The sequence below is a fragment of the Notolepis coatsorum genome, assembly GCF_963971535.1.
Source record: "Notolepis coatsorum genome assembly, chromosome: 3".
Classification (NCBI taxonomy): Eukaryota; Metazoa; Chordata; class Actinopteri; order Aulopiformes; family Paralepididae; genus Notolepis; species Notolepis coatsorum.
This window is the reverse complement of record NC_140167.1, coordinates 170,204,220-170,222,754: the sequence shown is the minus strand read 5'-3', so window position 1 is coordinate 170,222,754 and position 18,535 is coordinate 170,204,220. Positions and strand designations below refer to the sequence as shown.

The window sequence follows — 18,535 nt, the reverse complement described above, 5'->3', positions numbered from 1 at the left end:
GGGGTGGGCGGCTCCTGAGCTGAAAGCAGATCTTGGATTCCTCGCCGGGCTGAGAAGAGCACAGAGCATCACACGGTCCAACGACCAGGAAGGAAAGGGCCGCGCTTGTTGACATAGACGGAGCACAAGAACACACACACACACGCACATGCACGCACAACACACGCACGCACAACACACACACACACACAGCAGGGGGTTGTGTAAGAGCGTCTGTCTTTCATGAGCGTGTGCAGTCAGGTGGGAAATTCCCTGGCCACAGTTCCAGCATTCCAAAGGAGCCAAGTTAACGCCGCTGACCCCCCCCCCCCCCCCCCCCCCCCCCCCTCCCACCCCCGTCCAAATATGTTGGCGTGTCAGGTGGCGCATTCATGTCACCCGTCCAGCGTGCGTGCGTGTGTGATTGTGTGTGTATGTATGTGTATGTGTGTGTGTGTGTCCAGGAGAGAGGACAGGACAAATGAGACAGGAAGTCCAAAAACAGAGAGGTCCTTTCAAGTTCAGGCTCCCTCCTCCTCCACGCAAAGTGCCTCTGACCCCATAACGGGACGGATGACTAATATGTGTGTGTGTGTGTGTGTGTGTGTGTGTGTGTGTGCATCCGTCAGGTCTCCCGCGGCCAAAAAAACACAATCAAAGCAACAACAACAGGGCGGGCTGTGTGCGTGTGATCTCCGCACGGGTCCCAGACGGGCTCCAGACGTCCACGAGGTTACTGTATTCATCCTGTGTGTGTCAGTGTTGTAGTCGAGTCACTACATCTCGAGTCCGAGTCGAGTCTCGAGTCCCCAGTGTTCGAGTCAGAGTCCAAGTCTGAGTCATCAAGGTTGAGTCCATTCCACAGATGTCTGTTGAAGTTTGAGGTTGTCCCGGTTTTATCTTCAATAGTTTGTTTACATATCGAACATCAAGCAGTGCTCTTGTTGGAATTTGATGTAAAATCTGTGTAAGCAAAGCGCACGATTCGGGACGTCTCTTTAGGCATCTTAAGTACTGACCATGAGGGTATCGGCGTGAATACGCATGTAGGTGGAACACACGTGTCTGCCCTTGCACGAAATTAAAGAATGTTACGGTATTAATATAGCCATCAATATCTTATGCCAAATGATTAGGGCCTATACATTTTTTTTTAACCCTCGAGTCAACCTTCAAAAAACCCCACTATCTGTCTCCCTAGTGACCGAAACTGCGATCTCAGTAAAACATATCTTTTTCATGTATTGTTCCAATTTTCTTTCATGAATATCATTATTAACTTCAGTCCTCACCATACATATCGAATATTTATTCATTTTCAGGATTTTAACCATTTCTTAAATTAGGGTTAGGGTTGGGGTTAGGGTTTGGGTTAGGGGGTTAGGGTTACCCTAACCCTAACTCTAACCCTAATCCTAACCCCCTAACCCTAACCCCCTAACCTGTCCAGTTCTGCGACTAGGGTGAAAGGTGTGTCACCCGTCACAAGGCTGATTCTCCCGGGGACAGTTTGGGACTCTGGGACACTCGGGACACTGGGACGGGGCTGGATGTTATCTCGCTCACGGCTACCAGCATTAAGTCTGCGTTTAAAGGCCTTGGTTAAATAAGTCATATTGTTCTGTAATATGTTTAGTCTCGTATTAGTGAAAACTTCACCTTGATTCCTGATACAGTTCACACTGTGATGTACTGTAATATGAAATACAGTTTAAAGACACATTTGTGAAAAGTTAGTTAGTCCTTGAGCCTGTGTAAGATGTGGTGTGTGTGTGTCTGTGCGTGTGTGTGTGTGTGTGTGTGTGTGTGTGTGTGTGTGTGTGTGTGTGTGTGTGTGTGTGTGTGTGTGTGTGTGTGTGTGTGCGTGTGTGTGCGCACGTGCAAGTGTGTGTGTGTGTGTGTGTGCGAGTGTGTGTGTGTGTGTGTGTGTGTGTGCGTGCAAGTGTGTCTCAGGCACTGGATAGCATTGTGGAAGTGAAGATCTGCTGGAGTATTTGTGGGATTTGCTTGGTGTCCATGGCAACAAAGGATCTCCCCGCTGGTAGGGTCTTTTGGAGCCTGTGAAGAAAGAGGGGGGTGGGAGGGCGGGGGTTAGAAAGATAGAGTAGGAAAGTGCCCTTTTATAACAGACATTGAGAGAAAATAAAACAGACAAGTGCCTCTGTGCTGTGAGTTGGTTTGCAGAAATAGACTCTCAGTGGAAAGAGCCGTTTGTCCATAATATGTTTGAGGGAATGAGGACAATAGCTGTCATTCACACTGTGCAGCCTGGCCTCAAGATAAGAGCTTCACTAAGATCCTTTCAGAGACCACTGCCTCTCTCTCTCTCTCTCTCTCTCTCTCTCTCTCTCTCTCTCTCTCTCTCTCTCTCTCTCTCTCTCTCTCTCTCTCTCTCTCTCTGCCACTCTCTCTCTCTCTCTCTCTCTCTCTCCCTGTCTCTCTCTGCCACTCTCTCTCTCCCTCTCTCTCTTCCCTCCCCCCTCCTCCCCAGTTGTCACGGGAGAGGAGGACACATACAGAGGTGGACAGTCATGGAGAATGGACCCACCTCCGGTCCTTCTCTCTCTCCTCTCCAAGCCACTTTGCGTTGCGAGGTACATGTTTTATCTCACAGTGGCCTCCGCCGTTAAAGAGCAGTCGGTTTAAAGGAGATTTCACGGGTTAAAGGTCTTTGCTCTCTCATTATGTCGCATTCTCCTTTCTTCTCTCTCTGTCCCTCTCTTCCCGCTCTGCCTCTCTCTCTCGCTCTCTCTCTCTCTCCCTCTGCCTCTCTCTCCCCCTCTCCCCCCCCCTCTCTCTCCCCCCTCTCTCTCTCTCTCCCCCCCCCTCTCCCCCCCCCCCTCCCTCCCTGCAGCACCCCAGGAGCAGACACTAAAAGCAGGTCTTTGTCCCTGTGGAAGGTCCTGAGGCCACCGCACCAGCAGATCTGTGACCATTCAGCCGCTGGCTCTTCAAAGCCACAACAGAGCGCTGGCCCCGGGCCAAGAGCCACTGACCTATTGTTGGGCCCCGGGACTCCCTGGGACCCGGAGAGGAGCGGGGATGGCAGGAGTGCGGTTTAAGAGACACTTATCCGCCTTTGTCCCGCCCGCAAAGCCCTGGATTTGGAGCAGGATTTGACAAACAAAGGGGAAGCAGGAGCCGCGGAACACATCCACCTGTGGAGGGTTTAGTCTGCCTCATCCCTTTAGTCTGCCTCATCCCTTTAGTCTGCCTCGTCCCTTTAGTCTGCCTCATCCCTTTAGTCTGCCTCGTCCCTTTAGTCTGCCTCATACCATTAGTCTGCCTCGTCCCTTTAGTCTGCTTCATCCCTTTAGTCTGCCTCATCCCTTTAGTCTGCCTCGTCCCTTTAGTCTGCTTCATCCCTTTAGTCTGCCTCATCCCTTTAGTCTGCCTCATCCCTTTAGTTTGCCTCATCCCTTTAGTCTGCCTCACCCCTTTAGTCTGCTTCATCCCTTTAGTCTGCCTCATCCCTTTAGTCTGCCTCATCCCTTTAGTCTGCTTCGTCCCTTTAGTCTGCCTCACTCCTTTAGTCTGCCTCATCCCTATAGTCTGCTTCATCCCTTTAGTCTGCCTCGTCCCTTTAGTCTGCTTCATCCCTTTAGTCTGCCTCGTCCCTTTAGTCTGCCTCATCCCTTTAGTCTGCCTCGTCCCTTTAGTCTGCTTCATCCCTCTAGTCCTGGTGTCACTATTCCTGACTTTTTAAGACCTTTTTAATACCAATTGCACAACCATACTAGAAAAACAAAAACAAAAAAAGAAAACACTTGAACTGAACACGACACTTTGTGCGCCAATTTAAATTCTGACACGTTCCACACAAGCTCTGGCCAGACGCACCAAGCTCCCGGTAGCCCAGCAAAAAACATGACTTGAATACAAAAACATTTCATGTATTTAATATTATTTAATCTCAGCTGGGCTGCCCCCCAAAAAAATTAATACATGCGCAAATTAAAGACATTTCAATACCTTTTAAGGCCTTACATTGAGAATGTTATTTTAGAATGTATATCTCAGACTGTGTACTCTTATTCTTATTTTAGATTTTTGACTACTTGAATGTTCAAGCGATCTGCGGTGCTGAATTTCCCTTGGGATCAATCAAGTACTTCTATTCTATTCTATTGGGACTTTCTGGTCAAATAAAGGCAAAAAACAAAAGTGTTTCTAATTTCTGATAAAGGTTGAACCCCTCCTCACCTCTCGGCCTGGTCTCCCAGGGAGCCGATGAAGATGGCGAAGGCGTTGACCTGAGGGTCAGAGGTCAGCACGCGGGCGAAGTGCTCCGGCCGGATGCCGTAGCGCTCCAGGTTGGCGTCGCTCAGCACCACCAGGAAGCGCTCGTCCGCCTCCTCGCGCGCCATGGCCTTGATGCCCGCCTCCGTGCCCTCCAGGGTATAGTCACCACTCATACAGAACTGAGCGTGGGCGTGCATGGTCTGCAGAGAGAGAGGGGGGGTAGAGAGATACAGAGAGGGAGAGAGAGGGGGGGAGAGGGGGGGGGAGAGAGCGAGTGAGAGGGGGGAAAGAGAGATACAGAGAGGGAGAGAGAGGGAGAGAGAGGGGGGAGAGAGAGAGAGAGGGGGGGGGAGAGCGAGTGAGAGGGGGGAAGAGAGAGAGGGGGGAGAAGAGAGTGAGAAAGAGAGATACAGAGAGGGAGAGAGAGGGAGAGAGAGGGGGGGAGAGATAGGTAGAATGGGGGGGGGGAGCGAGTGAGAGGGGGGAAGAGAGAGAGGGGGGGAGAGAAGAGTGAGAAAGAGAGAGACAAGAGAGTGAGAGAGAGGGACAGAGAGAGAGAAGTGATTAGAGAGAGAGAGAGAGAGAGAGAGAGAGAGAGAGAGAGAGAGAGAGAGAGAGAGAGAGAGAGAGAGAGAGAGAGGAGAGACAAGAGAGTGAGACAGAGAGAGAACAAATGAATGAATGGCTGAATGAATTAATAAATGAATATGAATGGCTGAATCAATGAATCAATGAATGAATAAACAATGAATGAATAAATAATATCTTTATTTTCAAGGCTATCCTTGGTTCATCTATGGATCCTTCAGAAAAGTGTGGGAAGTTATTGACTTATTCCTACTCTCTGTGCCTAAAGGCCGCAGTGAATTGGTCAAAAGGGCGTGTAAGTAAGTACGCCGCTCTGCTTGGAATCAGTTGCAAAATGATCTGAATTTCCGGCAGCTGGTCTCACTGGACGCATTTCAAGTCATTTTAATGACTTGGAGGAACATCTGGCTGCATATGTTTAGATAGATTCTTTGCTGCCCCAGTATGAACCCTGATGATGACGTGTGACGAATATTGATGGATTTTTTAAGAATTTTTTGTGATTGTGTCATTTCTATTAATTTTTTTATTGTAAATTGTTGTTTTTATGTCTGCAACCCTGTTAATTGTGCTGTCTTATAAAAGAGACAAAACAATTATAATAATAAATCAAATAAAATACAAATAAAAACTAGACAATTCCGCGCGGGGGAAATTGTGAAAGTGTGGGTGACGCCTGTGCACCGCCGGCCAACGGGAGAGGGTCTCTCGCGAGTCTCTATGACAAACGGTTCAAAGGATACAAAAAGGGGGCGCGGCCTAAGGATCGGGGGAGTGGTCAACATAGACCATTTGAAGACCATGTGAACATTTTCGTATTCTTCGGACTTTTCAGATTTTTCTGAGTTTTCGGACTTTTCCGAGTTTTCGGATTTTTCCGACTTTTCCGAGTTTTTGAAATTTTTCAGACTTTTCCGAGTTTTTTAAATTTTTCGGACTTTTCCGAGTTTTTGAAATTGTTCGGGACTAAGGGGGTGTGGCATAGGGGGCGTGGTCTAATGATCGGGGGAGTGGTCAACATCGACCAATGAAAGAGGATATCCCTACCGAGTACAATGGCACAATCCGCAAGTTTCTACGACAAACGGTTCAAGAGATACACTGAGGGGGTGTGGCCTAAGGGGGCATGGTCTAAGGATCGGGGAAGTGGTCAACATCGACCAATGGAAGAGGATATCCCTACCGAGTACAATGGAACAACCCGCAAGTCTCTACGACAAACGGTTCAAGAGATACACTGAGGGTGTGTGGCCTAAGTGGGCGTGGTCTAATGATCGGGGGAGTGGTCAACATCGACCAATGAAAGGTGGTCAACATCGACCAATGAAAGAGGATATCCCTACTGAGTACAATGACACAACCCGCAAGACAGAGGGCGCTGTCCAGCAATTCAGTACTGCAACACAGAGGGGCAATGACGGGTTAAGTGGATGAGGTCATTGGCAGGTCAGCTGAGCTATGAGCCATGAGCCTCACAGCTGTTAGGCTGAACCAATCATGAGCCATGAGCCACACAGGTGATGCAATCATAATGACTTGCACTTTCCATCCAATGCATGTCTATGGAGGCAGATGCATGACTGCATTGTCACGTTGATTAAAAGAAAACTATACGAGATGAAGCGTTGTGACGCACACGTGAGCACTTAAACGAGTAGGCGAAGGGTTGTGTGCGATATTGTGGCATTCCTTCGACAATTGTGGCGTCGGTGGCGATCGGAACAGAAGGGGAAAAAAGCAAAAAAATCTTCGGATTCCTAGAGTGGGATTACATTGCGGTCTATGGGGAGGAGAACCTTCAAACAAATGGTTGTCAGTTGAGATAGAAATGTCCAATTCCATTTATTTTTATTTTGTGAGCGAGCTGACAGCCGTGTCATCGTTTTGATGTGTTTTTTTTCTACGTCCAAAATTGAGATCACTCTCGCAATTTACCCAAGGTAGTGGAAAAAAAATTATTCCAGCAGCCGCACTCTAACTTGCAATGCATTTCCAATGGGACCGAAATTTTCCCGTTTAAAGTCGATTCGTAGCCAAACGGTGCAGTGAAACGCTCTGGCAGGAGTTGTGTTTGCAAAATCGGTGGAATAAAGAAAGAAAGAAAGAAAGAAAGAAAGAAAGAAAGAAAGAAAGAAAGAAAGAAAGAAAGAAAGAAAGAAAGAAAGAAAGAAAGAAAGAAAGAAAGAAAGAAAGAAAGAAAGAAAGAAAGAAAGAAAGAAAGAAAGAAAAATAGTATAGATAACTACAGTGTGGGTGGCACACACTAATAAATACGTACCTTTAGGACCTTTAGTCTTTCTTTGTTGTTCTTGGGGGTTTTGTCTGTTCTGACCAGCTCAATGTCACAGCCATCACCTGAGTGGCCCACTATGTCATACTGCCCAGCGGAGACATGGGGACAAGTGTAAAAGCCATGAGATACGCAAGGGGGAAGGAATAAAGTAAATCCTCCTAAATCCTAAATCCTCTCTACACGTGTTTATAGCACTTTAAAAATATTGTATATTGAATAACAATTAGTTTGGTTTTTCCACCAGAATTGTTCAATAAACTACAGTAAATGTCGGAGGGATCTTTACCCTCATTGAGATGCAGGGATCTATCAATATGCTAATTGGCAACAAGAACCACAGATATTTACCGATATAAGTCGGCAGCTTATTATTCTTTCAAGACATGTCAACCCCTACTCAGCTGTCTGTGTAGCTGAAGCTAAAGGTGTCAAGTTACCACACGTTGCACAATGACAGGTTTGATCTATTAGTGACATCACAACTCAGAATTCAGGGAAGTACAGTGAAGCTCTCCGTCATCAGAGGAAGAATGTGAACAGGGCGCTCTGGTGACAAGTTCTGAACAAATAACAATCTGTATAGTCAAAGGTATGCCTCCAAGAGGAGTTAATAACATACTGTATAGTCAAAGTCATGCCTCCAAGAATTATTAACAATCTGTATAGTCAAAGTCATGCCTCCAAGAGTTAATAACAATCTGTATAGTCAAAGTCATGCCTCCAAGAGTTAATAACAATCTGTATAGTCAAAGACATGCCTCCAAGAGTTAATAACAATCTGTATAGTCAAAGTCATGCCTCCAAGAGGAGTTAATAACAATCTGTATAGTCAAAGTCAGGCCTCCAAGAGGACAAAAACACATTTGTAGTTTTGAGTGGAGGGGACCTTTAAGGAAGGCAATGCTGCTGCAGAACAACATACTAACATCTAATTTAGCAGAGCTTTAGGTGAACATCTGTCAGTTTTACGGACTGGAAATAGCTCACACAAATAATTCAGGTCTTCAAAGTCAGGATGTCAGGATCCACGTGTCAAAAGGACATAAACAATCCTACGGTAATATTTCCGACGAGTGGAAACAGCTGGGGGATTTACAGAGCAGCATCCCCCAACTGCTCCCACTTAGAGGGATAGTTCACCATGCTTTAGCCCTAGCCCTCCAGTACGTCTTACTTAGAGGGATAGTTCACCATGCTTTAGCCCTAGCCCTCCAGTATGTCTTACTTAGAGGGATAGTTCACCATGCTTTAGCCCTAGCCCTCCAGTACGTCTTACTTAGAGGGATAGTTCACCATGCTTTAACCCTTACTTAGAGGGATAGTTCACCATGCTTTAGCCCTTACTTAGAGGGATAGTTCACCATGCTTTTTTTTATCTACTTTTTCTCCCATTTTCTATTTTTCTCCCATCCCAATTTCGTATCGTCCAATTCTACCCTCCCCTGTCTCGAACGCTGTTAGGCCATGCCTCCCACAAGCCGGCTGCAATGTGGACGAAGCCTTACATCACGTGTCCCCTCCGGTACTCGAGGAAGCAGCCGTCTCATCTTTTCACCTGCACAGCGCGATCTCTCAGCGGTGGGGGTCTGCGTGGGAGGGACACGCCGCCCTTGTCGCTTCCTGATTCTGCTGCGCAGGCGCACCAACCGACCTGTAGGAGTCGCTGTCCACAACGTCCGATCCCCACCCATCAGCTTCCCACCCCCTAATACTGCCAATTGTATTAGTATGAACGACCAGCCAAGCTGATAGCAATGTGGAGAGCTGGGCTCGAACCCAGCGTCTCCTGCATTGGTGGCGAGCACCTTGCCCACTACACCACCTAGCCGCATAGTTCACCATGCTTTAACCCTTACTTAGAGGGATAGTTCACCAGGCTTTAGCCCTTACTTAGAGAGATAGTTCACCAGGCTTTAGCCCTAGCCTTCCAGTACGTCTTACTTAGAGGGATAGTTCACCATGCTTTAACCCAGTGCTTCTCAAACTTTTTCTGTCAGGCCCCCCTTTGGCGGACCAAAATATTTTGGGCCCCCCCCCCCTCGCCCCAACAAAATAGTCATGAAATGGGCCATGTTTAAATTTATTTAAATAACACCAATATCGTGACCTTTCAAATTGAAAACACCTTCCCTCGCGAGAGCCACCTTGCCTTGCTGTGAAACAGCACTGCAGAATGGTCAGCTCCCATCTCCTCACACAGCGCAGAGAACAGGCACGCTTTCAGGGGTCGGGTTTTGATGAAATTTACCACGTTTATAACTTCTGTCAAAACCTCATTCAGCTCAGGGCTAAGCTGTCTTGACGCTGGCGCCTCTCTGTGAATTGACAGTGCATCCATTGCACGTTTGGCGAGACCCCTTGATGAGCGCCTGTAGCCCCCTCCTTTTCCCTGCCATGGCCTGCGCACCGTCAGAGCAAACACAGTTCTCCCATTTCAGTCCATGTTCTGTCAGGTAACTGTCGCTCTGTTTTTGACATATTTGCAAAACAGCAGATCTTCACTCAGTGACTGGGAATTTACAAAGCGAACATAGGAAATAAGCAAACAGTCTTTATTGCTGTCAGTCTTTGACAAGGCAACACGCATGTCATCCTCAAGGCTCAACTTGGCCATATATTTTGTTTTCAGAGCTGTCATGGATGAAAAGCCAGCTTCACACAGATATGTGGTGCTGAATGGTATCAACACCTTAACTGCTGCATCATGAGATACTTGGTACTCAGCACCACACTCTGAAACTAGCTCTCCAGGTGGTATCAGATGAGATTTCAATGAGTTCTTCCAAGAGTTTGGATGGAGCTGTGTCAGGAAGCTTTGTCTCAATGTTGTCTGTAACGTTTTTTTTTATCCAGAGTAACTTGGTGATCCTTTTCTGTGTTTTATTAAATAATGATTTTCAGATTTTGAGAAATGGTCAAACTTATCCAAATATGGTATTTTCATGGAGAACAGTGCAGCTGCAACAGATAGCACTTTAGTGACAATTTTCTGTAATAAAAAAAAAAAAAAAAAAATGTAATCTCAAGGCCCCCCCTGTCATGCCTCTGCGCCCCCCCTGGGGGGCGCGCCCCACACTTTGAGAAACACTGCTTTAACCCTTATTTAGAGAGATAGTTCACCATGCTTTAGCCCAGACCTGGGCATTGTACGGCCCGCAGGCCAAATACGGCCCGCGGGATGATTCTGACCCCCCGCAAAAGATTACATGATAATAAAAAAAATTAAAAATAAAGAATTGAATTATTTTTTTATATATATATTTTTTTTTACTTTTTTCTTTTCATGTCAACGTTCACACGCACAATATACGCGTACCTAGGATTTTACTTGATTCAACAACAAAGCAGTCGGGGCAAGCCGAAAACGGTCGAAAGTGTGGTTATTTGAAGTTTGGATTTTTTTTTTCATAACTGAGGTAGGTAGATTACATTTTTAGAGACTAAAGTACAGAAAAAAGGTACCGTTGGGTACCGGTATCGATTCACAGGTACCGGTACCGTATCGGTTCAAATGTGAATGGTACCCATCCCTACTGAACACACAACTGCAGGGCAAGGGCATTTTTGCTCATGAAATGCATAGCCATGTGAAAGCCTTCATGACAAAGTTGCAATTAATTTCAAGGCAACTAGGCAGCAACAATCTCGAACACATGAAAACCCTGAAAGAAGTCAAACCATCAGCTGATCACTGCATGATGAATTTTCAAGGCGTTTTCAAGATTTCAAAAAGGTTGAGGATGAAATGCAGCTGGTTTCCTCTCCCTTTACCTGCAGTGTTGATAGTTGTTCAGCTTGAACTCATTGACCTGCAGTCTGATTCACTACTGAAAGATCACTTTAAGTCAGCATCACTGCTAGAGTTCTACTCTGCTCTCAAGGAGGAGAACCTTCCAAACATGAGGAGACATGCTCAGAAGATGTTGGTTCTCTTTGGATCCACCTACATATGTGAACAGACATTCTCAGTCATGACGTTTACCAAATCCAGGTACAGATCCTCTCTCACTGATGAACATCTGTCAGCTGTGCTTCGCATCTCCACCTCAGACATTCAACCTGACTTTGATGGACTTGTTAAAGCTCAAAAGAGACTGGATTTATCACACTGAATGAAAAAAAATAACCTAGGAACACTAAAATGTGGAAATATAACAAGTGAAATGGGACACATGATCTTTTTTATTTTTTTTGCACAGTTCTGAAAACATTAAATGTTTAATATAGGCATGTAAAGTCAAAAAGGCTACAAAACTGGGACACTTTTCTTTACACAGTTCAGTCACATGTCTTGTTTATTTTGGCTACAAAGATGATGTGATGTCTTTAGAAAGCTAAGAAAATCCTTGTTTCAATAGTATATGAAACTCAAAATGCCCTTTGTTATTAATTAAAATTAAAATGTTATCATTTTGGAAATTCTATTTGAATAAATGATATTTTTGAAAGCTAACCTCACCTTTTAATTGGCAAATAATAACATACACTCTTACCAGCGGTCAAAACAATGCCATTTACTGCTTTTTATATAGAAATAAAATGTATATTATGCATAATTGAGTTTGGAATTTTGGCCCGGCCCTCCAAAATATTTTCAGTTGCTCATTTGCCCCCCTGGGAAAAATAATTGCCCACCCCTGCTTTAGCCCTAGCCCTGCAATACGTCTTACTTAGAGGGATAGTTCACCATGCTTTAGCCCTAGCCCTGCAATACGTCTTACTTAGAGGGAGAGTTCACCATGCTTTAGCCCTAGCCCTCCAGTATGTCCTATATTTATGTCTTTCTACTATTACCCTGCCCATACCTGTACCACCCCTCCCCATGCTGCTACTGTATGAGCCTGAATTCCCCCCAAGGGGATCATTAAAGGAATATCTTATCTAACTTTTTTAATTGAAACTAGAAACATATGTGCAGCACTGCTGCTTCCAACCCATGACACAGAAACATTCAACTAAGGTTCTACTGAACGACACGTTGTGTTGTTCAACAGCGTCGCCGGCCTTTAACCCTTTCACTACCACACTATAGAAGGTTAACCCTTTCACTAACACACTAAAGATGGTTAACCGTTGTAGTGTGGTAGTGAAAGGTTAACCTTCTGTAGTGTGGTAGTGAAAGGTTAATCTTCTATAGTAGTGTGGCAGTGAAAGGGTTAACCGTCTGTAGTGTGGCAGTGAAAGGGTTAACCTTCTGTAGTGTGGTAGTGAAAGATTAACCTTCTGCAGTGTGGTAGTGAAAGTGTTAACCCTTTGTAGTGCGGTAGTGAAAGCATTAACCTTTTGTAGTGTGGTAGTGAATGGTTAACCCTTTGTAGTGTGGTAGTGAAAGCGTTAACCCTTTGTAGTGTGGTAGTGAAAGCGTTAACCCTTTGTAGTGTGGTAGTGAAAGGGTTAACCTTCTGTAGTGAAAGGGTTAAGCAACTCATTAATTAATGTAAAACTACAAGGTGAGGAGTGATAATAATAATAATAATAATACATCTATTTTATATAGCGCTTTTCCAGGTGCTCAAAGACGCTTCACATGGGCAGGAGAGACAAACTATGGCAAAACAAAAAAACAGAACAAAACAGAACAAAAATAATACATGACAAAATAAAATAAAACCGACAGAATTAGAGGTCAAAAGCAAGATTGAAAAGGTGAGTTTTGAGGGCTGATTTAAAAGATGTCAGGGTGTTTGCATCACGGATATGGCTGGGGAGGGCATTCCAGAGGGAGGGGGCAGCAGCAGCAAAGGCCCTGTCGCCCCAGGTCCGGAGCTTGGTCGTGGGAGGTGTTAGGAGGTTGGCATCTGCAGCCCTAAGGCGACGGGTGGGCGTGTGACGGTGGAGGAGGTCGGACAGGTAGGGAGGGGCAAGGTTGTTGAGGGCTTTAAATGTGATGAGTAGTATTTTAAAATGTATCCTGTATTTGATTGGAAGCCAGTGGAGGTTGTGGAGGACAGGGGTGATGTGATCAGAGCGACGGGTGGAGGTGAGCATGCGGGCAGCAGAGTTTTGGACATATTGGAGTTTATTGAGAATAGTGTTTGGTGAGCCGTAGAGGATGCTGTTGCAGTAATCTAGTCTTGATGATATGAATGCATGAACCAGTGTTTCAGCAGCGGAGAGTGATAGGGAGGGGCGAAGACGAGCAATGTTCCGGAGGTGATAGAAGGCAGATTTGGTTATGTGGTTCACATGGGGGAGGAAAGAAAGGGTGGAGTCCAGGATGATGCCAAGGTTACGGACGTGAGTGGAGGGGGTGACAATGGTACCATCAATATTTAGGGTGAAATCCTGGGTGTGGCTGGTCAGGGATTTTGGACCGATAATGATGATTTCTGATTTATTGCAGTTTAATTTGAGAAAGTTATTTTGCATCCATGTTTTGATGTCTGTGAGGCAGGTGCTGAGGGTGGAGAGAGTGGCTGGAGTGATAGTCTTGGTGGAGAGGTAGAGCTGAGTGTCGTCTGCATAACAGTGAAAACGCAGGCCATGTTGGCGGAGAATCAGACCAAGTGGAAGGATGTAGAGGATGAAGAGCAGGGGACCAAGTACTGAGCCTTGGAGGACACCATGAGTGATGGGGGCAGTGGGGGATTTGCAGTTGTTGATAGAGATGAATTGGTGCCTGTGTGAGAGGTATGATTGGAGCAAGGTGAGGGGGATTCCGGAGATGCCAACGGAGGACTGGAGACGAGTGATGAGGATGGGGTGACTGATGGTGTCAAAAGCAGCGCTGAGGTCTAGGAGAATGAGGATGGAGAGGGAACCAGAGTCGGCAGAGAGGAGTATGTCGTTGGTGACCTTTAGAAGAGCAGTTTCGGTGCTATGTTTGGTGCGGAATCCGGATTGAAATGTATCATAAAGGTTATTGTTGTCGAGGTAGGATTTTAATTGGGAGGCAATGGCTCGCTCAATTATTTTTGAGAGGAAGGGGAGGTTGGAAATGGGGCGGAAATTATCAAGGGTTTCAGGGTTGAGACCGGGTTTTTTTAGTAGGGGGGTGACAGAAGCAATTTTGAGGGCGGGGGGAAATAGGCCAGTGGTCAGAGAGGTGTTTACAATGGAGGTGATTAGGGGAGAAAGGGCAGGGAGACAAGCCTTGACTAGGATGGAGGGGATAGGGTCCAGGATGCAGGTAGAAGTTTTCATTGTAGAGAGAATGGAGGATAGGTCCGATGCAGTGATTTCAGTGAAGGATGTAAAAGGTGGGTTGGGCGGTGGAGAGGGGGTTGAATCCGGAGGGGAGATAGTGTTGGCGGAGGCAATTGTTAGTTGGGTGTGGATTTTGTCAATTTTTGTTTGGAGATGTGACAGATAGGAGACACATTTACTGACAGTGAAGGAACAGGAGATTGTGTCAGAGGGTTTAAGAAGTGTGTTGATGGTGGAAAACAGAGTCCTGGGGTTGTTGCTGCCAGACTGTATGATAGCGGAGTAGTGGGAGGAGCGTGCAGAGTTGAGGGCGTCTTTGTAGAGCTGTTGATGTTGTCTGTAGGCCTCTTTATGGACAGTGAGACCGGACCAGGGTGTGGTGAGGCAATGGGACTAGAAAGCCAGTACAGGCAGCTATACTATCCTTAGCTAACGCCCCCGGTAACGCTAGCCGTGTCACATCACGGACATGCTTCTCCGAGACCACTCACCGGAGCGGGGCTTTTACGTAAGTCCGCGTCCCGGCCGCCAGCTCCCGTGGGCTCAGCTACTACTGCTATTTTCGGGACACGGGGTTATATCTGATAACCGCAGTGAAAGGTATGCGCCCGCGCGTCTCACCGCCGCCCCGCTGTTCCCGGTGACTGTCTCGGTGCCCAGAGCCTGGGTGTCTGCGGCGTTCACACCGCGGCTAAATCCCACAGCTCGGGAGACGCTCTCGCTGGAAAGCCCGCCGCCAGGGAAGCGTTCGGACCCGCGTTGTGTTTTCCTGCGAGTTATTGTCGTATTAGTGAACGTCGGAAATAAACGCGGGTCTTCTTATTGTTGTCAGTCTGGAAACCGTCTATATGTAGAAATGTGAACGGCTAAGCGTGCTCGGAGTGGACTCCGCGATGTCTGGGTATTTCAGACATCTAGATACGTGTGTGTGTGGGCTGGGTGTGTGTGTGTGTGGGTGTTTGCATGTGCGTGTGTCTGTGTGCGTATGTGTTATCTATCTCATGCGTGTGAAGGGCAGGTGGGGGGGTGTTGAAGTGTGTACGACTTGTGTTATCAGATGCAGTTTTATGTAAAGGTGTCTTATGCAAGGAAAGCAGTTACACTGATATGTGATAAGTAGCATTGAAACTGTTAAGTGGATGTGTGTGTGTGCGTGTATGTGTGGGTGTGTGCGTGTGTCTGTGTGTGTGTGTGTGTGTGTGTGTGTATGACACTGATATGTGATCATAGGAAGGTTGAGGAGGGTAAGACTGAGGGGCCAGGATGTCTGCCCCCCCCCCCCACATATACTCACGCCTCACTGTCCCTCCCTCCCTCCCTCCCTCCCTCCCTCCCTCCCTCCCTCCCTCCCTCCCTCCATGTTCTCTCTCTCCTCCTGCGCTCCACTATTCTGCCCTCTCTGCATCTCTCCCTGTAACTGACAGCCACACCTCAGCAGCGGATAACTACTGTATAGATTAAGATGAGATAAGATAATATAAGATAAGAATATTCCTATTTATTGATTAATTTGGGCGTCATAGCAGCATGGGGGAGGGGAGGTACAGGTATGGGCAGGGTAATAGTAGAAAGACATACATTATAGGCAATACAATTGTATCTGAATATGAAAATATGAGGAGAAAGTAAACAGTGTAAACAATATAATTAACTCTGAATTAGTGTTGTCACGATACTGGAATTTCGACTTCGATACGATACCTTGAAAAGTATCGATATTTCGATACCATTTCGATACCAAAAAAAATAAAAATTATAATAATAATATTTTTTTTATTAATTTTTTTAACAAATTTTGCTTTTGTTGCTGGTTGATTCTCCTCACCTTATCTCTGGTACTATAAGAGAAGATAAATATAACACCTTTAAACCCCTTTGTTTATCTTTAGATCAGACATTTAAAAATAACTAAATTATCTAATCTAAATCAAACCCCTCTTAAAAACAAAAACCTGTTTAACCTAGCCATCTATAAAACATCATGCTAAAACTGTGAAACAAACTCCCCTAAAGAAAGAAATACATAGCAAACATGACTCAGTTATGCAATAGTGCTGCTGCTTTTTATTTGGTTAAAACAACAACTACAACAATTTTCATGACGGCGAGAGAGAGAGAGAGAGAGAGAGAGAGAGAGAGAGAGAGAGAGAGAGAGAGAGAGAGAGAGAGAGAGAGAGAGAGAGAGAGAGAGAGAGATATCTCCGGAGCTATGCTCGGAGCATTTATTAACGTTACATTTTCAACAAGATTGCTGCTCATTAAACACTTCATGGAAACGGGGTAACGTTATGTCGAGTTCATACGTGTACTAGTGTAGTATGAATGAACTCGACCTAACGTTGGAAACGGGGTAACGCTATGTCAAGTTCATACGTGTACTAGTGTAGTATGAATGAACTCGACCTAACGTTACTCCGTTTCCATGAAGTAATTATAAAGGTGGCCAGCTAGCTAGCATAAGCTAACGGAGCTAACGGACGGAGCTAACGGACTAGCTAACGTTAGCTAATAGCTTTGTTTACAAACTGAAGACGGGTCTGACGCGTCTGTGAGGGGGAGGAGGCTGCAGCAGCTTGTGTCTGTTGGTCTCTGAGGAGGAGGAGGAGGACAGCAGCGTGTCTGTCTGTCAACAACTTGCGGGAGCAAGCCAGCTGGTATCGATACTGCAGAAAGTATCGATATTTCGGGAAATGAGTATCGAAACCGTTTTAAATATTCAGTATCGATATGTATCGATATTTCGATATTTTTGACAACACTACTCTGAATATAAAAATAGAGTTAATTATATTGTTTATTTTGAGAGGAGAGCAGGTTGTGATGTTGTTTGGCACTGTAAGAGTGTACAAACTCAGTCAGAATGTGTCAAGTCAGTGAGGCTGTCAACAGCTCCAATCTAACGAGTCCTTTCCAGGGAAACCGTCCAGGAAGTGTCCGTCTAGACGATGCCCTATGACCTTACCTAGTAATCTTCCACCATATCACCAGGGTGGCAAGCTGATGCTTCACTGACTGGGGAATTTACCAAATACAGTTCTGTCTCTAATCTCTGCTGAGATGAAAGCGGAAAAGTAGGGTTTTCCTAAGATTGAGATCAACAAGTGAGCTGCTTAAATGAAAATCGGGGATGTAGCCTTTGCGAATTATGCACCAAAGCTATGCAACGCCCTGCCTATGGACATTAGGCTAGAGATCACAAAATATCTTCAAAAGTAAGATAAAAATGAGGGCGGCCAGGTAGTGCAGCGGACTAAGCGTCTGTCTACCACCACAGAGACAGTGGGATCGAATCCAGCTGTGGTGCTTCCGGGTTGGCCGACCGTCCATACTAACACAATTGGCAGTGTTAGAGGGTGGGAAACCCGGCGAGGGTGGGTCCTGGTCGTTGTAAACAGCGACTCCTACAGTTCGGTCGGGGCGCCTGCACAGCAAGGGAAGGATCTAAGAGAGGTAGTGTGACCTTCCACACGTTACACTCTCCCAGTGAGAGTCCGCGCTGCCAGGTGAAAAGAAGCGGTGGGCTGGGTACACATGTGTCGGAGGAAGCATGTGATAGTCTCCGCCCTCCCGGACCGACAGTAGGGGGTAGAGTGCGCAACGACCAGGAAGGGGATTGGGAATTGGCATAACGACTAACATTGGGATGGGAGAAAAACGGAAAAAAATTGGAAAAAGATAATAAAAAATTAAAAAGTAAGATAAAAACATACCTCTTCACCGTAGCTTTTTAATAAACTCTGCCACTTAGGGGCCTTTTTCACTCACCCATTCGGTTCCATTCCATTCCGTTCTGGTCCGTTCCAAGATCTGATCCGTTCTGGTCCGTTCCAAGATCTGATGCAAACTCCCCCCTCCCTCTCCCCCCTCTAGTTTGTGTACACACTTCAGTCTTGGTTCGCTCCGGGTTCTGTTTACGGTTTGCGTTTTGAGCGTTTACGCTTGCCGTAGGCGATGATGTCACGTTCGAAAATGTAAACAGGAAGTGTGTCAACACGACGGCGGAGACTGGATGCTGATATAAAATGAACAAATAACCAATAAATATGAAGTTATATTTGAACCTCTGTTGTCAAGCCTTGTCAATATAACCCACCCCATTTTATCACGAATGGATGGTGTTGTAGAGTTAGCTTTTGAGCGTTTCCCAGGGCTAACGCTAAGCTAACGGCTAATGCTAGTTAGCTTAGCCTAGTACTAGTCTAGTATAGCCACTGGCACTGTAGCACTTATTTTTCAGCAAAGAACGTGCAATAAACAAAACGGATACATTCACTGTGTGTTCTGCCT

General features: G+C 46.0%; 1 protein-coding gene across 1 annotated transcript in view; it reads right to left on the bottom strand.

The window, feature by feature from the left end:
- Nucleotides 1-343: 343 nt before the first annotated feature.
- The window catches only part of LOC311226053 (von Willebrand factor A domain-containing protein 8-like), a gene marked incomplete at its 5' end in the record, with an annotated part of 61,666 nt that continues 43,474 nt past the window's right edge, over nucleotides 344-18,535 (bottom strand). The window contains 3 exons of the mRNA XM_084311432.1: nucleotides 344-2,037; nucleotides 4,183-4,421; nucleotides 7,088-7,186. Coding sequence (XP_084167558.1) covers nucleotides 1,929-2,037; nucleotides 4,183-4,421; nucleotides 7,088-7,186 — 447 coding nt within the window. The 3' untranslated portion in view covers nucleotides 344-1,928. The remainder of the gene's footprint in view (nucleotides 2,038-4,182; nucleotides 4,422-7,087; nucleotides 7,187-18,535) is intronic.